Source organism: Leiobunum rupestre, chromosome 4 (assembly GCF_980474605.1).
Source record: "Leiobunum rupestre chromosome 4, qqLeiRupe1.1.hap1, whole genome shotgun sequence".
NCBI classification, from domain to species: Eukaryota; Metazoa; Arthropoda; class Arachnida; order Opiliones; family Sclerosomatidae; genus Leiobunum; species Leiobunum rupestre.
Genome location: NC_143387.1, coordinates 7514620 through 7531368, shown reverse-complemented (window position 1 = coordinate 7531368; position 16749 = coordinate 7514620). Strand labels below are relative to the sequence as shown.

Below are 16749 nucleotides of genomic sequence, written 5' to 3'. Positions count from 1 at the left end.
AATTTAATTTACCATAAATATTAACCTTAAAATTAAATAACTTCGGAACGATTTGTTGGAATTAAGTGAAATATATAGGGATCATAGCAAATGATCTACCCTCGCCCTTAAACATAAAATTAAGTTGATCATTTAAATAGAATGGGTCAAATAAAATATATATATATAAATCCCCGCCTTCCACAAGGCTAATATTTAATCCGTCGCCAAGGTGGTGCTAATTAAAGGCTTTCCTCTTCGTGGCTCAGTATTTCCCAACATACGTAGAATTGCTGGCGCGGACGCGTTAAAGACCTTCAACAATCACGAGGTGCGCCCGGGCAAGGTCTACTTTAACTACTTACTACCCTCAGCGGACCGCGACTCCATGAAGATATTTTCAAGTGGCTATTCTCCGTTCGGCTTCCAGGTAACCCTAAAGAGACCAGAGAAGCGAGTTGGGCCTACTCCAAGATCGAAACCGATACCCCCGCTTATATCCGTTGTCAAGGGACGAATTTCAACCCCAGATGTTTTCTTCAAAAACAAAAGTATTGGAAAGACCTCTGAAACTCCCGCAACCACTTGAAGCCAACCACGAGTGACCTTTATAAAGAAGGGAAAGGCATACATATCACTAAGCCAATGACCACTGGAAAAAGTGAAGTCACCAATTATTTTTATTTGAACTCCGCCCCATATCCGTTAAACAAAACCGGGGAACAAGACCGAGAAAAGGAGAGTGCGAACCTGAAAAGAAAAAGGAACAAGACGAATAAGCTACCCGGAAGTCCAGCGGGACCCATGATGTACCTCCGCTAGAAATCCGGAAAGAAAGGGACCCAGATCACCCTCGCATCACCGGACCAGGCCCTCGCAATTCCATGACGATAAACCAAATTGCCCATGAGAAACCAACCAGCTAATTCCATCCAATGCCTAGCCGGAAACTACAGAATCAAAAATCCCTGACGTATCGACATCCTCGCCAATGCACCCGTCTTGAAGTTCGACGTAGAAATCCGGACGTCCTTGCCGTAATCCGGTCCATGTTTTGCCGTAATCCGTGTACCGTGCCGTAATCGAATCGAACTGTCAAATCCCACGCCCGCGAAAAGAAAACCACGTGTGTGAGCATCTTACGCAATCCGGACCCCAATCGTACCGTAACGAAGTGCTACAACGTCCCAGAGAAAAGCAAACTGACGAGCCGAAAATAACCAGTGATGAGAACAATTTTCCGTTCCTTCCCTTCCCCCGTAGATACCTAGGGTCAGAATCTATAGTAGCCAGTAAAAAGCCTGGAAGAATTCCCAAAATACAAAGAAGCCAAAAGGGTTTTCCCTCGCCATGGTCCGAAGACGATAAAATTAGGCCCCGAGTTTGAGAGCTCATTTTATCCGCCGGTTATCCCGTAGCAGGTCCCAATATTTTCGAAGTCGTTCCCGAGTTATTTCTCTCCCATATATATTTAAATCTTTTTTTTCGTAGTTGTAGTGTATTCCCTTTTTTGTTGTATAAGTCTTAATTGTAGTGAAGTTAATTGTAGCATCTTTAATTGTGTATTTAGTGTTTTCATTTCCCTCGCTTTAACAAACCGATGGCTTTCGCCCGAGAAATGGGGACTGATCCCATAAATGATAATAAGTAATCGAAATGTTAATGATAAAAATTGTGGTCAGAGCATTTGAATGTCCCGCGCTAATGACAGGAAATCAGAATCAGATTTCCATTTCCATTTCGTTTATTATTTTGTGTTCCGTAGAGTGTATAATATTAACCCACGCCCTAATTTACTGTATTGCATTTTAATTCCCGCGCTATAATATCCTTACCGTCTGATATTGGTTCATTGTATGTATATATATTTTAGTACGTGAATAAAGATTTTGGGAATTTAATCGCAGGAAAAGTGTTACGAGACTGAAATCCGAACGTTCCCCCTTTTTTTCCTTCCCTTATTTTTATAATCATTCTCTCGCTCCGATATCTTTCACCCCACCAAGGGCCACGACTAGCAATTACCATCATCTTCCCTTAAGTTGCCTTGGAGAAAGTTTCGTTGAGATCGTTGTTTGATTAACAATAACGCAAACGAGACGAAGAGGTTATAAATTGGCGCAGTCGGCAGGATTTCAGACTAAATGAACATTTGCTTGTTGTTTGTTCCTCGGTCTTTTTACTTCTGCGCGCAATTCAAGAACATATAGATACTACGAGATAACAGGTGAATGCCGCTAGAAGTCAGGCGGATGCATTGAGATCTTTAACGGAAAGAATGGGAAATGTAGATGATGTTATATCAGGGACCATAGTTAGAACCTTGGCGCAGCAACAAACCTCGACCCCCGCCAGCGGAATTCAAAGGCCTCCCGAAAATCGAAACCCGATAAATGAAAACGAACCCTCGCTCTCACGACTTTATGAGGGTCCCTCTATACCCTTCCCGCAACCCAATGCACCCCTCTCCACTCCCCATAATCCTGATTTTATTAGATCCCAAAATGCGACCTTAAATACCCCCAATTAAAGCCCGATTCAAGGGAGACGATAAGTCTAACCCATTGAATTTCATATTTCAATTGAAAGAATATGCCCGCGCTGCCGATTTAGATTTAGATGAGATGCTCCCTTTAATACCCTTGACTCTCGAAGAGCAAGCGAGCGATTGGTTTAGAGATAACTTCGCGCATATAAAGATCCACATGGAAGGCTAGCTAGATGGTCCCTCGCTTTACAGGGTTTCGACTTTCAAATTATTTACCGCCCCGGTAGAGTTAATAAACTGGCAGATCCTCTCTCTCGTATTTCGCATTCCGAAATTCCCGTGCCGCTTCCCGACGCTCTCTCTCTTCCTGCGCTCGAAGATGAATGCATCTCGGGAGACGTAGAGGATATTGAAAACGCGGATTTTCCATTGTTAACTATTCAGGTTGACCCCCTCCCCCTTGAAGAAATGGTCAAAGTTTTCGATCATACCGATTGGGAAAAAGCGCAACTGGAAGACGCGGGTTTGGGAAATTTACATACTGATCCGGATCTAATTACCCATCATCCCCGTTTCGTTAAATTAATTGGCTCGATATATTTAAAACCCACAAATGATGATTTTCTCCCACGCCTAGTTGTACCGATTTCCGCCCAAGATAATGTCCTTAGGGTATACCATGACGCGCGTTTCAGCGGTCATATGGGGATGGAAAAAACGAATCAAGAATTAAAGCTAAATTCTTTTGGGAGGGAATGAAACCCCATATAGAGGCTTATGTAAGGACATGCGTAGTCTGTCAGCGTACGAAAACAAATCGGCGTAAAAAAGCCGGTCTAATGATGAGTACAATCAATCAGGGCCCCTGGCATCTAGTTGGCCAGATTTAATGGGCCCCTTTCCAAAGTCCCCTCGCAGTAATACCACCCTCTTGGTCATGGTGCATTCCTATACCAAAACAGTTGAACTAGAAGCCCTCGAACAAGCAACGGCCATTAACATCGCCCGAACATTTATAGACAATATTGTATGTCGTTATGGTTGCCCCGTCCGAATCTTATCAGATAATGGGCCCCAATTCATTTCGGACATTTTTTCGGAGGTCAATAATCTTCTGGGAATTCAGCATAGTTTCACTAGCATATATCACCCTCAGAGTAATCTAACCGAACGCTATAACCAAGTGGTCGGTTGATTATTAGCAACATACATCGGACTTGACCACAAAACATGGGATCAGAATCTACCCTAGTCCGATTAGCAATTAACAGCGCCCCGAATGATGGAACCGGTTATTCACCCTGTTACCTCAATTTCGGTCGAGAAATCCGACTCCCGGGTGACCCAATGCCCACGCTAATCGATGATTTACCACCGGGTCAAACCAAATTTTTAGACGAGCTCAAGAACGCTTATGAGAAAGTTAAAATAATTTAACCAAATCCCAAGCCCATAATAAAAAATATTATGATGCAAAACGCCGTGAGCTCGATTTCTCGATCGGTTCCCTTGTCTGGGTTCGTACTCATGTACAATCCCGCGCTATCTCTCAAACTTAACGTAAATTGTTCGCCAAATACGAAGGACCATTCCGCGTTAAAACGAAACTTAATAACCTGGCTTATGAGATAGAAGACCCTGGGACTGGGGAGGTGATTGGTACGTATCACGTGGAACTTTTAAAAGTATTTCATGATCGCAATTGGCTCCCCCAAAGAGTCGAACAATTAGATAATGATTTATCAGAGCCAGAAACCCCCTCCCCAATCGCCTCGAACAATGAAGCCGATTCGGACTCATCCCAAAACAAACCAAATTCTCACAGCGCCGCCGACAAAAAAGGCGTACTATTCCGAAAGTGCAGAATGACGCGTGTCAAGCATTGAATTGGGAATAATACTGCTAGAATTACGATTTCGGTTGCCATGGTTACGCGGGACCTGTTCTGATAAGACTGTACGCCATCTAAATTTTGTTAAGTTATATGCCTAAAAATAAATAATTATTAGCTAACTCACCGTAACTTGAGTTAAAAAGGATCGTGTTGACAAAATAAAATTATTTTTAAACAACTTTAACGGTTTGTTTGTTACGATAAATCATACTTTTCAATTTCGCATCAGATTCGCGAAAAAATTCAATTGCAATATAGTTGCCACCCCTAGAGACAGATGCCGCCACGGTAGAACGAAAAAGTTGATATAGTCTCCTTATGGAACGAAATTGGTCCCGCGCCAGCTAAATTTAGTTGTACCTATATTTATTCCCAACTCAATGGTGTCAAGCCCCCGAGTGTAGAATTGATCAATGCACAACCAAAACCATTAATTGTGTGCAATGCGATAAATGCGAGGACTGGTTCCATCTATTTTGCCTCCGTGTAACCTACAAGGACATTAAAGAACTGGCCACTTATTATTGCACTAAATGTGAACCGAATTTATCAATCTTTCTTATCATAGATGAGCATAACTCCGAGGATCTCTCGCTACCAAATGAGAAACCTCTAGGATCTGTCCGCCCCCGCCATGGCCCAGAAGTCGCCAGACGAAGACCTTTGGCCGTCATCAGGCCAACACCAACCGGACGCTTTGCAGCGGACTGGGGGGAACAATGCTTGGTCGAAAACACTCGTACCCAAGGATACGATGAACCATAAAATATCTGGGCCTCGGTGCTCACTCCGTCCGAAGTGGAGTCAATGGAAGCAGACATCGCCGCCCACCCAGAGTGGACCAACTCATTCCGCGGTCTCTCTTTGCAAGGAAGGGAAGAGAGATACTGCGAATGGAGGGGCATCCCTCAATATGAGTATGAAGCTTTCACCCTCGCACCAGTCCAACGGGCAGAAGCTGCAGCCAGAGCCGAAGAGAATTCCCGCGCCGCTCTCCGCCCGGCTATTGAACGCACCCTACCCGAGGAAATCCGGGCTGGGCCGTCACGTCTTCCCGAACCATATTTTTCTCGTTAAGAAACCTCCGGCGACCGGATGAACCGAATACGTAGGGATAATCCCTACATGATGGCTGCCATCGATAGAGCGGTGGATAACCTTAATAGAAGGGCCTCCATGCGACGGGTTTTCTCCCCCGAACGACGATTTCAACAAACTCCGACTGCTCCCACGGAAGCATCCGGAAGTTCCCCGCACAACCTGTCAACCCAAGGATCGTTGGCTACGGCAGTTACGGTCGAATGCCGAGTAGCTGTCGGTACCAATCACCAAATAAGAGGAATTAAAGCCGCGGATATAAGATACGGCTTTTTGAAAATGCGAACAACGAAGTTAAATGAAGAAGTACATGTAGGATTGACCTTTTCTCTCTAGCAGCGAAACTTGCCATTATTTTGTACGGGATTTCGGGATTTCGTAGAGATTTCGACGATTTTATCATAACTTTTTGAAGTGATTTTGGGATTTCAATGTTAATTTACCATAGAGGGAGTTAAACGATTTTGCGATTTTAGACAAAGTGTACGGGATTTTGGTATATGTCCGACCCCTCGAGCGAAACAGTTTCTATTGTTTCTAATGTTTATGTCAAACGAGAGATAGAAGAACAATTACTGTATTTTCTCGTAAAACGGGAAGATTAAATGCTATGCTCTCTAAATTCAGGTCAACACGATCATTATATCCACTTTAAATACTAGTTAAGAACATTTTAAATTGTTCTTCGAATTAATGAATGTTACTACAAAGAGGTATGCGCAATGGGTGCTAAAGTATTACTTACATGCTAGTAAAAGGCCAAATACAGTTTGAAGCTAGCAATAAGCCTACGATCTTAATGAACTTATAAAAGACTTTTAAAATACATTTACATTATATGACAATTTCACGCACGTATTAAACCAAAAGAAAGGGCGACACTTAAGAAAATGGCGAAGAAAAGTGGCTCGTTATACAGGGTGTCTCAATTTGCTCGATCAGGCCATTTTTCTCAAAATGTATTTATGCTAGGGTTTTGAAAATTTCAGGGTTTATTTGTTAGCTATGGAACGATTTTGTGCCGTTTTGGAAAATTTATTTTTACACCGGTAGGTGTCACGCAAAATGTTTCAATAGAAAAGTTGTAGGGCATAGTCGAAAGTGTAAAAATAATTTTGGTTCGGTTGAAAAAGACCTATTTTTCACTGAGTTTGGAGGTCGGGGGAAAAACAAGTTGTACTAGCAGGCAATAGCCTTTAACGTAAACAATCGTACATAATCACAACACACATGTACATTTATTTTAGGGAACTTATGCTTTCAGCTATGTAGTTAATAATCAGATCTACAAAAAGTTATTGTTAAAGAAAATTATTACGTTCAACACCTAATTACACAAAGTAGACCAAGACCGCGTCTTCCATTTCGACGTGGTTACGAGTAAGATCATCAAACAAAGATTTGTAGACCAAAAATTACGCTTATTTTTCTTTTGTTGTTTTTTAACGTGAAATATCAATTGTCCGAGTAGTATTTAAAGCGTTTACATTTCAAAGTTAAAACATTATCTCAGCTTGGCCGATTGTTGTCCAGTATGCCGTTTTACACTCGAGATCAGCGCGCTGATATGCTAGAATTATTTTACGGAGAAGGTCGTCGTAATGCTACTCTAGTAAGTCAGTTATTTAGACGAAGATTTCCCAATTGCAGACCAAGTCATACGACGGTTCTTAGAGTGGTCCGCGACTTCGACGACTGGGGTAATATCAATCCGAGGTTTCGTGGTCCTGGTCTCCAGGACATCGACATGGAAAACACCATACTTGCCTACTTCGTCGCGTAGGACTGCCAGCTTTGACTTAGGGTTGGATCGAAACTACGTTTGGAGAACACTCAAAAGACACCATTTTCATCCTTATCGAGCGACACTTCACCAAGGACTGCATGACGGTGATAGACAGCGCCGACTCGACTTCTGCAATTGTTTTTGCCTCATGGCTGACGCACACCAGGATTTTCACGATCAACTACTGATGTCCGACGAATGTTCATTCGGAAGAGATGGGCCTTTCAACTGTCAAAACCAACATATGTGGGACTACGAGAATCCACACTGGGGATTTCCTCACCGCCACCAACTGCAGTTTCGCTTAAATGAGTGGGCTGGTCTGTTAGGTGACAGAATTATTGGCCCGCTCTTCCTGCCAAATCGTCTGAACGGTCAAAACTACTTGGATTGCTTATAAAAAGTTTAAAACGCTGGCATCTATGGATTCGGATTACCTATAATTGATATACACGATATTATTGATAAACTAACCCAAAATTATAAAGAATCGCAAACATGTTCGACTGCTGCTTTTTGAAAAAGTTATAGTAAATGTTAAGCAATGTACACGTTTAACACGAATAACCGTTTAAAAGTTCATATATGTGTGACTTGTTTAGGTAATCCGAATCCATAGATGCCAGCGTTTTAAACTTTTTATAATCAATCTTTATGGACATATCTTTTAGCGACGAAAATTCAGACGTTGTTAATTATACCCAAGGTACCGCAGTATTAATTCAAACTGATCTATTAAAATGATGAACGGTTATTGAAATATCCATTACAAAGTCAAGTAATTTACCCTACAAAGTTTACTATTATTATTATTTCATGAGCGCGAACCAACCACGTTTCTTTTCCGATATTTTGGGTTAAAATATCATAATCAATTTCGATTACTTCTTTTGAATTATTAAGTTTATTTGTTTCGCGTATGTTAGGGATACTAATATAAATTGGGTAGTGGTCTGTAATATTAACTATATGAGTAGTGGATAATACTTCATTTTTTACGTTTTGCTTAAAGAAAAAGTGGTCAATACACGTTTTAGTAGTGGAAGTTACTCGAGTAGGGTTATTTATACATGGAAAAAAGCCGTTTTCGTGTAGTACGTTTAGGTACTCAGTAACTATTTTCTCGCTACGGGTATACGTAAACTAATATTTTTGAAGAAAATGTACACGATGTGGGTAAAGACATTGTATACAGTGAAACATTTATAAGGCCAGAGCTGCAAATTGTAAACCAAGCTGATTCTTAATATAGGGACAACTTGTTACAAACTGCGAGGTTAACGAATTTAACATTGAAACAATCTAAAGGTATTTGCTAAGTTTGTTGTTCCTCTAACAGCGCCCGGGGTAACCTAGCAACGGCGCATTCTTCGAATTTCCCCGCTCAACACCTGCTCTAAATCAGTCAAAACCTGTCTCGCTGTGGAGAGAGATAGTTCGCGGTAATCAGATTCCTTTGTGTCCGACCTGTAAGAGAAAAACCAACCATATCGCGTTTTATACAAACTAGTTTCGCTTTGTTTTTGTTGTGGAATAATGACTTATAAAGAAAACAAGGACTATGAACTGATTAAACATATAAATAAAGAATTGAAAAAAATGAATCGTCAACTTGAAATGGATTTGATTGCACAAAGAATGAGATATTTTCAAAAAGAGCATAATTCTCACGAAATGCTTTTGGAACGATACCCAAAAACTGGATTCTTAAAGGTGATAGACGAGTTAGTGGTTTTTATTGATAGCGTGTTGTAAAATATTAATAAAGTTTTAAATTTTAAATCAGAGTTTTTTATTTTAAACATAGAAGGATGTAAGATAATTTAAAAAACAAATTATAACAATTTGACAAACATACTTAATTTCAGGTTCAGAGTTGAAAATTATTTTATAACATTGTATTATTCATTTTTGAGTTTTATATTAAAAATAAAGTTTTGTAAAAAAAGTTTTATTATCAATTCAAATAAGCAACAAATTGACGGAATAAGTTGGTTATTTTAGATGTAAACTAGATTATTGTTAAAGAACTAAAACCCAAACATATTAACATCACAGAATGTAAAACGTAGCAGACAGTTAAAAATGTATTATAAATCAAACAAATGTTTCGTATACTGAAATTGATTTCTTACTATTTTGTATGATCGCTTAAATGTATCGGCTGCGTTTTTTAATTTTAATTAATTTACTTTTGTATTTAAAAATGTTAAGTTATATTTTAATAGTTATATTTATAATATGGATGAATACAGGTCGACTATAAATCGCGGTTTCAAAAACATTTTCAGTTTATAATTTTTTTATTAGTAAATGTTTTGTTTGTTATTATACCAATGTAATTCTTGCTTCGTAGGATTCACCTTAAACTCTAAAGTAAGTTATTTCCGCCCGTTATTTCATATGACGCTATAAAATACCATTATTATTAAGTTAATACGCGGGAGATTATAACAGCAAATGTTTTCAACAGTAGTTTTGACGACAAAGTATTTCTTAAATTTGTTAGGCTTAGCTTTTTACTGCATTATTAATGTTTATTTAAATTTCATGAGCGCGAACCGGCCTTGTTACACACGCCGAAACGCGAGTTCTTGTAATGTCTTGATATGTAATTCCCCTTTTTAAAACATGTTTACGCGAGATGACCCCAACGGATGACAGGTAATACAATCTTTTCTCCGTTATTAACGTATTGACTATGTTTAAAAAAACTTGAAATATCCATTCCCTAATTACTTCATAAACTTTCCCGCGCGTCGTTTTTAAAGGTTAACTGACGGTAATATATGATGCATATGTCATAATAATAACCAAGTCTAAGTCATCTAGGTACGTAACGATATAAAAAATCCGTTAGGAACAACTTGTTTAAAAGCGTTAAAACAATTGACGTAAATATGGTAAATTTCCAAAACATAACAAAGATGGCTACCCTACAGAACTCGTTTGAATATGAAACATTAAAGATGGCGGCCAAATCACGTGAATTTTTGACGTAATAATTCGAGAAATATAACATAATTAGTCGGTGTTTGAGATTCTCTCGGTATTGTCACTAAAGGTATGTGCGCCGCTAAATTATTTCTACACCTGCTCGTAATCAATCTATACCTGTCACCGCCTTAACAATGCCCGAGTATAGCGAGCCTGGGAATTCCTTTAAAGAAGCACTGACCCCTTTTCGCGCCAAAACACCAACCAATCAGCACCATTTTGAATAATTTCGAGTCAGCCAATTAGCGCGTAGTACACGCGCCGCGTGGTAACCGCGCCAGCCAATCAGCGCGAAATATACGCGCGCGCCACCTGGCGGGGGTAACCTGACACCCGTGGCCACGCCCACAATGTCGATCCCCCGCGCCACCTGCCGGAAGTGACCTAGTTTACACACAGGGGGAAGGAAGCGGGGACTTCCGGTGCCCACCCCCTTTCTACCTGTACATGGAAAACCCTTGATGATGGTAGACACTCCTACTCACACTACAAGATGAGCTTCTCAGGGACAGGATAGTCGTTGGTGTCCTGGACAATGCATTTTCCGAAAAGATGCAGCTTGACGGCACACTCACGCTGGAGAAAACAATTTCCACGGCTCGGCAATCTGAAGAAATCCGTCGTCAGCAGAAGTCTCTGAATGGAGGGCGTCAGAATGGTAGTACAGCAGTCGTGGACACTCTCAACTCACGAAATCAGTTGCGGACGCGACCGCATAAACGTCCATCTCAAGCAAATAACGGAACGGCAAGTAAATCTAATAATGTAACGGTTACAAACTCCTCTGCAGATTCTTGCCGGAATTGTGGCAAATATGAGCAACACAGCCGAGAAAAGTGTCCTGCTCGCAAAGCAACTTGCAGAAAATGCAAGAAGACTGGTCACTACGAACGGGTCTGTCGAAGCAAGGCAACGAACGAGGTCACATCCGAAGATATTAGCAGTCTGACGTCAGATGTCTTTCTGGGCGAAATTACCAAGACCACCATTCAAGAAAGGTGGATGGTGAACGTTGAGGTTAATGGCAGAAAAGTGCGATTCAAAATCGATACCGGAGCCGTCGTTAGCGTAATTCCAGCCAAACTCGCCCGATCGCCGACTATTCGGACCCGGAAGGACGATACTCCGCTGCAAAGGGGTGATAGAGGCTGAACTGTCCAAACATGACGCCGTGGTTCACGGCAAAATCTATGTACTTGACGAACTACAAGATCCACTTCTCAGCCGGGATGCGAGTGAAACCCTGCGAATAGTACAACGCATCGGTGAAGTACAACTTACCGAGTTGTCGAAACTGAAGCCCACAGAAGAGTATCCGGTCTTTTCAAAGGTCTGGGCCGCGTCAAGCGAGAGTACAGATTCGAACTGAAACCAGGAGCCATACCTTATGCAATCACCACGCCGTGACGTGTTGCCTTACCGTGCAGAATATTGTTTACGCGACATCTTCTGTATATCCATTTTTATGTTGTAACCAAAATTTGACATATTTTCCAATAATTGTAGTACCTAAATTAATTGTACGTAACTCACATATGTAATCTAATTGTTAATGACATTTCTAGCCCATTTTTCCACTTTAAAATTAGAACGTGAGAGGATAACGCGCAAGCAAGCGCGGGTTTTTTTTGGTTGTTGTCATTTGAAATTTGTCGCGAGTGGAAGCCCGAATATTTTTCATCTCAAAAGAAATAAAGCCGATAGTTTTTAAATAGTGAACGTTAACGTCTTTTTAATGAAAATGTTTACGGTTAGCTTAGCTACCACTCCGTCTATATCCTAGTTTATTCAGTCGGCTAGAACTAGTTAAAGGTAAAGCTCTCCCAATTCTAAAAGTTCTTCTGGAAAAAATTATATGGTGCCGAAACCCGGGAAAATACGGTAAAATAAAAATCGGAAATCGAAACGCAAGAGATCCAAAACCTAAAGACGATGCCAACAGTACCTGCAGAGGATAGTGCGGCTTCCGACAACGACACAGCGGAACTGAAAAGGCTACGAACAGTGCGAGGCATTGTTCGTCAGAACACTACCACCCTTGAAACCAAGATTAAAGGCATGTTAACCGATAACCACTCGACAGTAAATGATGTAGAAGATCAGCTGGCCCTAATAGGGTTAAAGGAAGAAAGCCTTCAGAAAACGGACGAAAAAATAATAAACTTAATGGATGGAGCTTCCGTACACATGATTGCGAAAGAGATGGATAAATAGCAGGAATATAGTGAGAAAATCACACTTTTGAGACAACAGGTCAACAGGTGGATTCAAGGAAAGAAAACCTCAAGGTCAAATTCGTCACCAAGCCAAGGACAATCAGGGATATCAGTGGTGCAGATCAATCAAGAAGAATCAAGATTGCCAATGCTCACGATTAAGACGTTTTCAGGGGACATATTACAGTGGCCTGGATTTTATAGCCAGTTTTAATCCGCGGTAGGAGAAAAGAAAATAAAAAAGATAGAAAAGTTCAATTACTTGTTAAGTTATTTGGAAGGCGCTCCAAGAGATTTACTAATGCAAATTATGACGAAGCCCTAAAGATTTTAATCGAAAGGTACAGAAAAACCCATCTCAGAAAATCCATGAACTGAAACCCATATATGAAACTTATGATTTGTTAACTTTACGTAAATTTTACGATACTTGTTCAGTAAGTGCAAGAAGTTTAAGAGCTATAGGAGTCGATATTGTCGCGAACAGTGACTCCCTCTGTTTGCCTGATGATATGCGATTGAAATATAATTTGGGATGTGATACCAATTCCAGTTTCGATGTAGACGCCCTTATCGAATTTATTCGAAAGGAAGTAGAGGGTAGAGAAACAAGTGCCATTTTAAAAGGTAACACCAAACGCGATATCAAATCGACCCATTCTAAATATCAAACTATCGAATCAACCAAGAAGGTTCCGCCAAGCAGTTTCTTGGCCCTTACGACCGGCGTCACCGAAAGAAAAATATATTGTATATTTTGTAAGGGATCGTCGCATGCTACAATAGACTGTTCCAATTACACCCTTGAAGAAAAGAAACGGCTCGTACGTGATTCGAGACGGTTTTACATTTGTACCCGTATTAACCATCGCGTTAAACATTGCAATTCAAGGTTTCCGTGCCGTTTTTGCCCAAAGAAACACAGTAGCGCCCTCTGCGAAAATAACACCGCGCCCACAAGACCCAAAGATACTACCCCATCGAAAAAACCCAACGAAACCACACCAACGGTCGTCACCCAAACCCTAATAAATAAGGAGAAAACCGTACTCCTTCAAACCGCACGCGTAATAGCAAAAAATCCATTCTCTCCTCCAAACAACCAGCGAGTGAGGTTGCTGCTTGATGCTGGAAGCCAGGCAACATTCATTAAGGAAGACATCTCGAAACGACTCCATTTACCCGTCATCGGCGAAAAGCATATGCCGATCCAAAACTTCGGAAACCAGAATCCAGGAGAGGCCAGACGTAGAATAGTAAAGGTGACGTTAGAGAACGTCCGCCATCCGAATCAGGTCATAGAAGTGTCCGCAATTGAAGTTCCGTACTTATGCAACGCTGTCACCTCAGTAAACTGCAAGGAAATTGAAACCTACGCAAATTTCAGAGGCCTTGAGTTAGCCGAAGAAATAACCAAAGAAACATCCAGTATCACAAGTATTGGTATACTTATTGGAGCCGATGTTTATTACGACGTAGTTACCGGAAAAATAGAAAGATTTGGGGACACTTTAGTCGCCTTGGAAACGAAGTTCGGTTGGGCGATGCAGACGGCTGGCGGACCGAGCCAAAAAGAAAAATGCAATAACATAACGGTGATGTCAACCTAGCAGAAACACAACTGGAGTCGACCTTAGGTCCTTTTGGGACCTGAAGTCTTTAGGGGTCAACACTCAAGTGGAAGCCGATCCAACGGCCGAAGACGCCATAAACCAGTTCCGAAACCGATGCACATACGAAAATAATCGATATTCCGTTTGTCTGCCATGGAAAACAATCAAAACAGAATTACCAAATAACTTGACTGTAGCGACAAACCGTACCAAAAGGATAGCCCGAAGATTTAATGAAGACCCGGCGTTATACAACGATTACAAGAAATTAATAGAAGAACAACTCCAGAACAAAATCGTAGATCCAGTTAATACTCAGAAACCCTTTCCGGAAAGCACATATTATTTACCACATCAACCAGTAACACGTGAAGCGAGTTCAACAACCAAATTGCGTGTCGTCTATGATGCGTCATCGCATTCTAAAGATTCTCCTTCGTTGAACGAATGTTTAGACAGTGGCCCAAATTTAAACCCCGATATGCTTAGGCTGCTTCTCCGTTTTAGAACTCACCAAATAGCAGTAACCGCCGACATAGAGAAGGCTTTTCTCTCCAAGTAGGATTGCAAGCCGAAGAAAGGGATTCCGTAAGGTTTTTGTGGATGAAAGAGAAAGGAGGCAGAGTCCTGGAAGATGAATTTGACACACTTACGACTAGCCAGAGTCCCGTTCAGAGTTACATCTTCTCCTTTTCTTCTGGCAGCTACCATCAAGGTCCATTTGCGGAGTGACCCAACATTTCATAAAGAGACCGTTCGGTCCTTAGATGAAGATTTATTCGTAGATGACTACGTGACGGGCTCAGACAACGTGGATAAGGCTTAAAAACTCTCAAAGGAGGCTCAAAGTATACTCAATAGAGCCAGTATGAACCTCCGAAAATGGAAAACGAACTCTGAGGAACTACGCCAAAGGTGGGGAGACGATGCTGCGTCCCCAGGAAAGGGTATTAAATTTGATGTGGAATCAAATTCTGGAAATCAGAAAATCTTGGGCCTCAAATGGGACCCGGAGACGGACTTGTTCTCATTCGATTTATCCGACCTAATTGAAGTCCTTCAAGAAGCCAAGATGACCAAGAGATCAGTCTTGAGTGCCGTAGCGCGCATTTTTGATCTAATAGGCATGCTCGCACCCTTCACCGTCAGGGCAAAGTTTATGTTTCAGAAACTTTGGGAATCACCCCGAATCCAAAGGGACGCCAAATTACCAGCTGATATCGGCATCCAGTACCAACAATGGCTAGAGGAGATGCCGCTGATCCACCACGTGCATATAAGAAGATGCTATTTTACAGAGTCAGAAGAAATCGTACATCGAGAAATTCACTGTTTCTGCGATGCGAGTACTCGAGCCTACGCAGCTCTCGTCTACATTCGTTATATCACATCCTCAAACAAGGTTGGAGTTTCTTTCATAACATGCAAAACTAGAGTAGCACCTCTAAAAGAAATTTCTATTCCACGCTTGGAACTCATGGGAAGCCTAATTGGCTCACGGTTAATAGCGAGTGTAAAAACTATTATTAAATCGGAAGGTATTCCATTGCTTCTGTGGACTGACTCGACGATATGCGTGACTTGGATCAAGAAAGAAAATATCGACATCAAAAAATATAAACCGTTTGTCCGAAATCGAGTTCTTGAGATCCAGAAAAATTCTAATAGCGATAACTGGAACCTATTAATACCAATTATTCCTCCACCAGACGTCATCCGTCAAAGAGAGTACTCGCAGTAACAAGATCAGAAGCGTCAGTTCGACCACCATTATGGAGTCAGGAAACTGACGGAATTACAAGAAGGGGACAGAGTATGGATAACGGATCTACGTAGAGAATGAGTAGTTGTGGAGAAAGCCGCCGAGCCACGTTCATACGTAGTCGAGTCGAATACATCTTATTCCCTTGCCGGAGTTGACGAAACCGGAAAATCAATTGATCCGATATCTATCATCGGGCCTCCCGTTAGACGAGCCATCAACTCTGTTCCAGTGGTCCAACCGCCGAGTCCACCAACTATCCCTCGTCGCCCTGGAGAGGTTCCAGAACGTGTCCATGGCGACGTAAATAAATCCAGAGTCTCGCGACCACCTGCCTCTGGATCAAATCGACAACAGAATTTAGGGTCCACCAGAACAGACAAATCAGCGACTGTAACAAGATCGGGAAGGATCTTAAAACCGATGGTCAAACTAAACTTGTGAATTGAGGGACTTAGAAAACTTAAAAGGGGGATGTAATATTAGGGCTATAATTATCTAATGTACCCTAATAGGTTAACTAAACAATGTATATTTTTAACATTCTTTTTTATTGACATAAAAGTATAGTAGAATAAAAGGCCGGAGAATTATTCTCAGGGCATCAGTCTCCTTATGTAAAGCCACGTACAACTATTGTAAATAAATCTTGTTTTATTGTAATCTTCTTTGTATCATTCATACAAAACAGATAGCTGTCTCTTGAAAATTTTATTTCGACATTGGAGAAATTAGGCATGTCTTGTATTTCATCTTGAGTTTTACAAAATGATCCAAAAGGGTTTCCAAAGATAAATTATCTTTTCTGACAAAGACTCTACGATTAACGTTAAAAAAGTGCAAAGAGTTACCGAATTCTTCTTCGATGTGCCTTAGCAGATGATTTTTAGTTGACTCGGTCATTTCTTGGTTTGGA

The 16749-nt window shown here is 41.1% G+C and overlaps 2 protein-coding genes across 2 annotated transcripts; both read left to right on the top strand.

Annotated features, from left to right (window-relative positions):
* Positions 1-12174: 12174 nt before the first annotated feature.
* On the top strand, positions 12175-14803 carry LOC149945975 (uncharacterized). The gene is made up of 4 exons (XM_090170689.1): positions 12175-12423; positions 12800-13989; positions 14069-14432; positions 14579-14803. Exons 1-4 carry the CDS (start codon positions 12175-12177, stop codon positions 14801-14803), a joined length of 2028 nt encoding a protein of 675 aa, XP_090026815.1.
* A 136-nt stretch (positions 14804-14939) lies between these two features.
* Positions 14940-15812, top strand: LOC149945974 (uncharacterized). The gene has a single exon (XM_090170687.1). The coding sequence runs from the start codon at positions 14940-14942 to the stop codon at positions 15810-15812; it is 873 nt and encodes a 290-aa protein (XP_090026813.1).
* Positions 15813-16749: the final 937 nt, after the last annotated feature.